At 48.7% G+C, this 9,724-nt stretch overlaps 1 protein-coding gene across 1 annotated transcript; it reads left to right on the top strand.

Moving 5' to 3' along the window:
• Window positions 1-3,692: 3,692 nt before the first annotated feature.
• CXCR5 (C-X-C motif chemokine receptor 5) lies at window positions 3,693-9,612 on the top strand. Its single transcript, XM_061592833.1, has 2 exons — window positions 3,693-3,755; window positions 8,062-9,612. Exons 1-2 carry the CDS (start codon window positions 3,705-3,707, stop codon window positions 9,220-9,222), a joined length of 1,212 nt encoding a protein of 403 aa, XP_061448817.1. The 5' UTR covers window positions 3,693-3,704; the 3' UTR covers window positions 9,223-9,612.
• The last annotated feature ends 112 nt before the right edge of the window (window positions 9,613-9,724 follow it).

Below are 9,724 nucleotides of genomic sequence, written 5' to 3'. Positions count from 1 at the left end.
CAAACAGGACTTGAGATTTTCAGGGGTTGAACAAAGCCATTGTGGGTAGCAGTCATCAGCCTCCTGCTGCTCCTCCTCCATGAAGTCATCTAACCGCCTTTTTAAGCCATCCCATCACTGCATCTTGTGGCAGTGAATGCCATTGTTTAACTCTGCGCTGTGTGAAGGAGGCTTTCCTTGTGTCTGTCCTGAATCTCCCAACCTTCAGCTTCATTGACACGCTTGCTAGCAATGTGAAGGGAAGCAGCGTTTTGTAGAGGGGGAGAAGTCCACACCATACATTTAAAGCACATAGCTTTCCCTAAATAATCCTGTTGTTTACTACCACCACCCCACGCACAGAGTGCTACACAGTGCCCAGCACCCTTGACAAACTACAGTTCCAGGATTCTTGGCCCACAGACCAATAGCCTCACTCGGGTAACTATTGGGCCCTTTCATGTGAATGCCTTTCATTTGCCTTGCTTCCTTCAGCCCATTTCAGCCACTCACACACCATTTGCATCAGGAGGATCACCCAGATCTACTGATTACTGTGTCATGACAGTTTGGTATTAATATCTCCTCTCCACTCTCCATCCACCTCATGCGCTCCAGATGCTTCCTTGATTACACCTCACCTGGGCGTGACGGGAGCCTAGAGGACACTGAGCCGCTGCTCCTGGGCAAGTGGCAAGACCTACAGTAAGCTGCAGACCCTCAGCCCTAGAGGGATGTTGTTGAGGAGAACCTATTACTACTACTACTATTACTACTACTACTACTACTACTACTATTATTATTATTATTATTATTATTATTATTAAGAAGATGTATGAGTCACTTAACACCTGAAGGTCCCCAAGCAACTTACACAATGTTAAAACAAACACAAATAAAACACACTATAAAAACATAACAATAAACAACAACAAAACCATAGCAATAGCACCCCAACAGAGCTATAGGAAAGTTTGGCAGCATATTAAAAACAAAACATCATCTCAATCTATCAAATACCTAGGAGAAAAGATACGTCTTTACCTGGCACTGAAAATACGACAATGAAGGTGCCAGGCAGACCTCACTGGGGAGCATATTCCACAGGTTGGGGAACCACAACTCAGACCCTCTCCCTTGTAACCACCCTCCAAGCCTCCCTCAGAGGGGGAACCTGGGGAAGGGACTCAGAGGAAGATCTAAGGGTTCTGTTAGGTTGATATCAGGAGAGGTGTTCCAGAAGATATTGGGGTCCTGAGCCGTAAAGAGCTTTATAGGTCAAAACCAGCACTTTGAATTGGGCTCAGAAGCGTACAGGCAGCCAGTGCAATTGGAACAGGATGGGTGTTATATGCTGTTTGCTTTGAATCTGTCAACAATTGGGTAGCTGCATTCTGCACTAGTTGGAGCTTCCAAACCATTTTCAAAGGCAGCCCCACATAACGCACATTGGAATAATCCAACCTTGAGGCTACCAGAGCATAGATTACTGTAGCCAGGTTATTGCTGTCCAGATAGGGTGGCAATTGGGTCCCCAATCTAAGCTGCTGGAAGGCACTCTGTGCCACTGAGGCCACCTGTGCCTCAAGTGACAGCAGCGGACCCAGGAGAACCCCCAAACTACAAACCCACTCCTTCAGAGGGGGCGTGACCCCATCTAGAGCAAGTGGCGTACCACTCAGCCTGTCAGAGGAACCACCCACCAACAGCATCTCAGTCTTGTCTGGATTAAGCTTCAGTTTATTAGCCTTCATCCAGGCCATTATCACAACTAAGCACTGGTTCAGCTCATCCACTGCCTCTCCTGCAGAAGATGAAAAGGAGAAATAGAGCCGTGTCTCATCATCATACTGATGACAATGCACTCCAAAACTCCATATGACCCCATTCAGCAGTTTCATGTAGATGTTAAACAACAAGAGGTACAGAACCGACCCCTACGGGACCCCATACTGAAGAGCCCACAGATCCAGCAATCCTCCCCAAGAACCAACTTCTGGAGCCGGCCAACCAAGTAAGAATGGAACCACCGTAATGCAGTGACCCCAATACCCAACTCAAATGGTTGCCCCAGAAGGATACCATGGTTGATGGTATCAAAAGCCCCTGAAAGATAAAGGAGGATCAACAGAGTCACACTCCCCCTGTCTCTTCCCTGACACAGGTCATCGAACAGGGCAACCAAGGCCTTCCTCCTCCCATGGAGCTGGTGCCAGAAGGGACACCACCCCTGCTACCCTGACCTCCATAAAGCCCCTATCCTGCTGGGGTGACCCCTTGGGAACCCCATATGCATGTGTCTGTTTGTTTACTTTCAGGATCTACTTCATCCCTGGTGCTGTTCAGTAAAGGCTATATCTGTGCCACATAGTCTGTTCTTGTTGCTAGGGATTTGCAGAGAGGGGCCACTTCCCCCCTTCCCTGCAGCCCCTCTGCTCTGCTTGCTCGGGTCCCCTGAACTGTGAGTGGCAGCATGCCCACGGGAGTTGGGTCATGCCACCTGGCTGTATCAGGCAGGCACCTGGGGATGGAGACAGAGGCAGCTGGGAGGGGAGGAGGGAACGGCCACATAGCGTGCTGGGGGAGGAGTGGGCCAAAAGGCCTGGCTGGCCTGGGCAGGATCTTGCCATGCAGGTTGCAGTCTTCGGAAGGAGGGGGATTGCACCTCTTTTGCCTCTGATTGGAGGATTGCCATTTTTTTTTCTTGGCTAGGCCTCAAGGACATGAGTGGGGCAATATTTGTCTCTTCCCCCTGGTGAGGCTACCAGCTCCTCAGCTCCCTGCCCTACGGAGTGAGCCCCTGGAGGTGGCTGCTGCTGCTGCTGCTGCTGGCACCAGTGTGTGCAGAACCTGTGGCATATCTGCCTTGGCAGCTGGGCCCAAGAGTCCTCCTCCAGTGGGTCTCCACCCTTGTCCCAGCAGAAGGCTCCTGTAGGTGATCTCCCGCCCAGGGAGCTTGTTGGGGATGGTGCTGGGTAGGCTCTGCTTCCTCCCAATTGTGCCCCAAAACAGAGCTCTTAAGGGGCACCAGGGGATTCAAACCCCTTCCTGCAGCAGGTATGCCTGGAGAGTGGCAGTGGTGGCAGCAGGGTCATGGCTGGCTGTGCCAGTGGGACTGGTGAGGGCCCTCTGGCATAGTTTTGTCGGTGATGCAGGGGGCATGCGCCATTGGTTCCTTGTGGGTGTGGGCAGCATTTAGGCATCCTGATTGGCACAGTCCCTGACTGATGGGCACTGGAGGAGTTTCCAGGATCCCTGCCATTTTGATCCCATTTTGGTATTTCCATCTTGTACAGCAGCCATACCACCAGTATAGCGGCAGCTGCAGAAGCAGCAGCAGTTCTGCAGTCCTGGCATAATATGAATATAGGCTTGATCTGCCCAGTATATTTTTATCTTATAACAAGGAAGGCAAAGGGGCTATGACACTGGGGCAACAGGATCTGAGCATTTTTGGCCCTTCTGAAATTGTGTGTGTAGCTTGCAGATGATGGCCATGAGATTGGCTGGGAGATGTTGAGCCAAGGGCACAGAGAAGTGTGGAAATGGAGGTAGTTAACTGTTGCTGTTTTTAAAAGGGGGCTTTTTCAATTATGATAATAATAGTAAAAAAAAGTGAACTTGGTGTCCTGGGGTGGAGAGTCTCAATTTGCCTTGCAAAACAGATTATGAGTGTTTCTTGCAGGGCCATACCTCCCACTCGCTGCAGTGAGACTCTGCTGAGGATGGCTGATTCCCAAATACCAGGCGAGTACAGCGTGGACATGTGGAACTCAGTAAGTTGTGGCAAATGGGGGCTTCCATGGTGGGGCAATGGGAGGCCTGAGGGTTAGGGGTACAACCATGCCCCGAATTTGACTTGTGCTGTTTTGGATGTTTTTACATTCAAATCAAATATTTTATAAATGGTTCTTGTAGGCTGAAAGGGCTGGAGAATCCTGTGGGTAGGGGTTGTGAATTCTGTTCTCTGGGTTCTAGGCCTAGAGTATCTCTCCACTGAAAGAGGTTTGTGCGAGCCCAAAGTTGGGGTCTCCATTCCAGACAGGAAACTTCATTCTCAGGTTCGGAAATGTCCCAGAGAGGAGTAGACAGATTAGGCTGCTGCAGCAAAAACATTGTGTGTTTGTGTGTGTGTGTGTGCTCTTCCAGACCGTTACTATTTTCGGTTAGGTTTTAATCACATACTGGGAAATTCAGGTTGCATAATTATTGTAGATTGGGAGATCTTGCACAACGAAGACTCAGAAGACGCTTGTGGTTCGTTCCTGAGTTTTGGGATCTTCCATCCACACTTAGCTAAAATGTCAATATGGGCACCCACAGGCATTTGACACTAGCTTGTCTACACTGGACTAGCTAACCATGTATACGTCATGTCTCTGTGTGTAGGATGCTGGGACTGGGGGCTGGCTGAAAAGGGTGCAATGACAAAGGGTCAGTGAGTCCCAGAAAGCAAATGGGATTGAGAAGATCAGGATCTGAGTGCTTTTCTTCAACAGGAAGGTGTCTGCAGCAGTGGTTCAACTGGTACTTCACAGTTTTGTGATTTCCGTTGCAGGCAGAACACCAGAACCCCTTAGTCCCACGGGAGAGAGAGCTGCTTCCCCGTCAAGCCCCCAGAGAGAAAGTTGACTTCTCTTTTTCTACTCTCTCTCTTTGGCCCATGAGTGAGTCCAAAATGCTCCGTGCCTGGGTGTAGGGGGCACAAAAGCCTTCCCTTTCTGCTCAAAACCCAAACCCAAGCTCTTGCAAGGCTGTACCACTGTGAGGGCCTCTCTCTCTTTAATGGCTCAGAGGACATTTAACCTAGATAACAAAGATCTGCAGGCTCTTGTATTAAGCCTTCATATGTCCAAATAACTGAGCAGTTCAGGCTAATTAGACAGAAGACCACACCATCATGTGTGTGTGTGTGTCTATGTGCATGTGTGTGTTTACTGGATCTAACTTCTGTTCTGCATCCTTTGCAGCCAAGGTCCTTGGAGAAATGGCTTTTAAGTCTGGACGTATGGAGTGTCATGTTGTGACACAGATTGTATGAGAATGTTTTTTAACCATTAGCTACTTTGAGAACCTTGGCAGATAGGTTGGCATAGTCTGAGAACCATCTAAGAACCATCAATCAGTCAAATGACCTGCAGTTCCAGGGATGTTTTCCTGCATCTTTATCCCACAGTCACTGCTCGGCTCAGCGACTGACACAGTTGAACCAACACATGCTCAGACTGGAGTAACTTCTCACTTGCGCAGGCAGGGACTCGGCTGGCTGCTCAGTTGACAGGAGCACTGCAATCTGGGCAGAGCCAACCACCCTGGCATATGAGGGTTATATGAGGTTCTTGGGCTGATACATGTCTCTGAACAAAACATGCTAAACAAAGGCAGAGCTTTATCTAAACAAAAGTAAAATGAACAGGTGCACATATTTTGGTTTGGGGGTGACCTTTCTCCCCTCCACCCCCTCACATTTGGGGACTCTAATTCTCATTGCCTCTTTGTGGTTAACCTTCCGTTTATGCTTCAGGAACACTGTCTATGATCCCTGTTTTATTCAAGTGCTTAAAATGGTTTATTCCAGTATTATTATATCACCTTTCAGCCCTAAAAATGTTAATTGGTGACCGCAATACCTGGTGGAGCGCCTCTGCCAATATGAAACTACCCGTACACTGCGCTCAACATCTAAGGCCCTCCTCCGAGTACCATCCCATCGAGAAGCTCGGAGGGTGGTGACTAGAAATAGGGCCTTTTCGGTTGTGGCCCCCGAATTGTGGAATGGTCTCCCCGATGAGGTGCGCCTGGCGCCGACGCTGCTATCTTTTCGGCGCCAGGTGAAAACCTTTTTATATTCCCAGGCATTTTAATGTGTACTATTAATATTTATTGATGTATTTTGCTGCTGTTTTGATTTTTGTTTACGTCTGTTTGGTTTGATTCCATTTTATTATTGTATTTATATATTTTCTGATTGTTTTATTGTTATGTACACCGCCCAGAGAGCCCTTGGGCTTAGGGCGGTATATAAATAAAATAAAATAAATAAATAAATAAATAAATGTTTGTTCAGTGCTTTTAAATTTTGAGGGTGGGGGTTTTACACTATTTTTGAACTGTTAGACAACTGTAATTATTTGTCTCAGGCCTGATAGCAAAATGAAGAGCAAAGCAGCTGTCACTTAGCAAGTGTACACCAGAAGGTATCACCCAAGTTGCTCCTCTGCAAATGTAAACCACAACATCCTTTCTGGGAGAAAATTATTTCAAACTGCAAGAAAAAAAACTTTAAAAATGGGTCATTGGGAGCAGGACATTGTGAGCATTGTTATCTTGTAGGAGTAGCTCAAGCCTTATTTAGGAGGAGCAGCTGCAGACAATAATTCTAACAAGGGCCTTGGAGGTATCTGGAATCTGTCAGATTGAAGGCTGTCACTCTGACAGTTCCTGGTGCAAATATGGCTTTTGGGACTGAATGAGCTTTGGTCGCCCTGATGGACAATGGGAAAGGGGGAGGGGGAGTGTAATGCTGCTACTCTTAATCTCGCTCTCTCAGCAGCTTTTGAGACCCTTGGGCATGGCATCCTCCTGGATCAACAGTGTGGGATGTGGGTATCGGAGGCACTGTGTTGCACTGACTCGTTCCCACCTGCATAGCTGAGTCCAGAGAGTAGCACTCCCTGGTACTCATGCTATGGGGTTCTGCAGGCACTATTCTGTTTCCAGTGCCATGAAACATCTCTATATGCAGCCACTGGGAGCAGTTGCTATGAATTTGGGAGCCTGGGGCCATCAGCACGTTGATGACACACAGCTCTACTTTGCCGTAACATCTGGATCAGGAGAGGCTGTGCCTGCCCTGGACCAGAGCCTTAGTGCAATGGAGAACTGGATGAGGACCAATAAACTTAGTTTGACTCCTGGGAAAGTGAAGGCTCTGCGGGTAGGTGGCTCCTATGGCCAGAAGATAGGCCAGTTGCCTGTTCTGAAGGGGGTTATACTCCCTCTAAAGGAGCAGGTGCATAACTTGGGGGTACTCCTCACAGAGCTTGGAAAAGTTACTTTTTTGAACTACAACTACCATTAGCCCCAGCCAGCATGGCCACTGGATTGGGCTGATGGCAGTTGTAGTTCAAAAAAGTAACTTTTCCAAGCTCTTCTCCTGAATACATCTTTGTCCTCTAGGTCCTCTATGGCTAGGAGTGCCTTTTGCCAGCTTTGTCTGTAATTGCACTGCGGTAACTTAACCACTGCAGTCCGTGCATTAGTAACCTTGAGACTGGATTACTGCAATTCACTCTATGTGGGTCTACCCTTGGGCCTGGTCTGGAAGGTCAAGCTGGTGTAGAATGCTGTGGCTAGACTGCTGAAAACCAGTTGCCGGAAGCCTCAGGAGGGGAGAGTGTTCTTGCACTCGGGTCCTGCTTGCGGGCTTCCCCCAGGCACCTGGTTGGCCACTGTGAGAACAGGATGCTGGACTAGATGGGCCACTGGCCTGATCCAGCAGGCCCTTCTTATGTTCTTATGATAGGACCAATGGCTGAAACCATGTAACACCTCTGTTAAAACATCTGCAGTGGCTGCCCACCTGCAACTGTTTGCTATACAAGCCCCATCCGGAGGAGCGCTGTTAGTCATCCCCATGTTACAAGGCCTGGCGGCCTCAACCAGAACTTGGCATTTGTTGCTGCTGGTCTCATGCTGCAGAACCCTCTTCCAGAAGAGATTGGGCAGGCTTCCTCGCTTTTGACTTTCATGCATCTTTTGAAGACCTTTTGTATGCCAACAGGCCTATGGGTTGTTTAGAATGTTATTGAGTAGCCAGTCATTTAAAAGATTGTTCTGTACTGCTTTTAATTTTTTTAAATGTTTTTATATTGCTGTACACCGCCCTGATATTTTATGAGATGGTATATAAATACTTTTATAAACGAACATACAAATAAGTAATGTTTTTCCATGAGGGTGTCTCTTTCTTCAGGCTTTATGGAATGGAAGCATGGCTGAACATCAGGGTAACAGCATCTGGGAAAGTTCATTTCTCTCCCTGACACATCAACTGGTAATCTCTCTCTCTCTCCTCCACAGGATTACAGTGACAACAGATCAGACTATGAGCAAAACTACACAAATGACTATATGTGCCCTGCGATGGATGACAGTGCCACACATCGTTTCAGGGAGTTCCTTGTGCCTTTTGTCTACTTGCTGATATTCTTGCTGGGGGCCCTAGGAAACCTCCTGGTGATAGTGATCCTGTGCTGCTACCGACGCTCGCGCAGCTCCACTGAGCTCTTCCTCTTCCACCTGGCCTTAGCAAATCTTTTGCTTGTGTTCACTTTCCCATTTGGAGTGGTACAAAACTTAGCAGGTTGGGTCTTTGGGACTTTCCTCTGCAAAGTGCTCAGTGCCACCAACAGGATAAACTTCTACAGCAGCAGCTTGCTGCTCGGCTGCGTCAGCGTGGATCGCTATCTGGCTGTTGTGTACGCACTGCAGACCTTCCAGAAGCAACGTGCGCTGTGCATCCACCTGACGTGCCTGACAGTTTGGCTCCTCTCCCTGCTGCTGGCAGTGCCCAACCTGCTCTTCTCAGATGTCTGGAAGCACAACAACCTCAGCATCTGCCACTTCATGGAATTTGGGGAGCATGGCATCAATGCATGGCTGGCAACACGTTTCTTGTACCACATTGTGGGCTTCTTCCTGCCCTCTGCGGTCATGTGCTACTGCTACACAGCCATTGTAAGGGCCTTGTGCCGGTCCCAGCGACGACAGCGGCAGAAAGCAGTCAAAGTGGCCATTCTGGTCACCAGCATCTTCCTGCTCTGCTGGACTCCTTACCATGTGATCATCTTCCTGGACACGCTCAACAAACTGGGTGCCGGTAGCGAGGATTGTTCAGCTGGGTTGAGCACTGCCATTGTGGTGAGTGAGATGGTTGCGTTTAGCCACTGTTGCCTCAACCCCATTCTCTATGCTTTTGTGGGCATCAGATTCCGACATGACGCTTGCCGAGTTCTGAACCGTCTGGGCTGCCTGAGCCAGACCACCATGCAAGAGGTGCTGGGTACATGCAGCACAGAGAGCAACATTTCCGTCACTCGCCAGCCTTCCTCCCCACACCCCACAAATCCCTTCGGCACGTTACCAGACTCTCGTGCTTGCTTCTCTTCTCCCCAAGCCCTGACTGAGCAAATGGCTCAGAGGACCAGCGTGGGACTCAGCTTAGGCAAAGTCACAGGCTAGCCCAGCAAGAATCTATAGGCTAAAGGCTGGAGTAGCAGATCCTCATTTGATAAGCCAGGCAACATCTTCTTGGAAGCCTATGAGTGAGGAACTGCCACATCCTCCAGTTTTCTGGGGAAAGATTCCTTCAGCATTGGCTCATTGTGCTGTGCTTATAGATATAGATCCTGCTTTTGCTTCTGACTACTGAGGCTCAGATTTCACAGAATCATAGAAGAGGAGAGTTGGAAGGGACTATAAGGCTGTCAAGTCCTACCCCCGGCTCCATGCAGGAACACAAATCAAAGCATCCCTGACAGGTGGCTGTCCAGCTGCCTCTTGAAGGCCTCCAGGGTTGGAGAGCCCATCACCTCCCTAGGTCATGGGTTCCATTGTCGTACCGCTCTAACAGTTAGGAAGTTTTTCCTGATGTTCAGCCAAAATCTGGCTTCTTGTAACTTGAGTCCATTATTCCGTCTCCTGCACTCTGGGATGATTGAGAAGAGATCCCGGCCCTCCTCTT

The sequence above is a fragment of the Rhineura floridana genome, chromosome 12 (assembly GCF_030035675.1).
Source record: "Rhineura floridana isolate rRhiFlo1 chromosome 12, rRhiFlo1.hap2, whole genome shotgun sequence".
In the NCBI taxonomy this organism is placed as follows: domain Eukaryota; kingdom Metazoa; phylum Chordata; class Lepidosauria; order Squamata; family Rhineuridae; genus Rhineura; species Rhineura floridana.
The sequence above is the reverse complement of the archived record's forward strand: the minus strand, read 5'-3'. Positions and strand labels throughout refer to the sequence as shown.

Excerpts from the sequence above, each read along its gene's own strand:
- CXCR5 (XM_061592833.1), top strand. The coding sequence starts at position 3,705 with ATGGCTGATTCCCAAATACCAGGCGAGTACAGCGTGGACATGTGGAAC. Across the intron at positions 3,756-8,061 it reads GCGTGGACATGTGGAACTCA|GATTACAGTGACAACAGATC; the intron begins GTAAGTTGTGGC and ends TCTCCTCCACAG.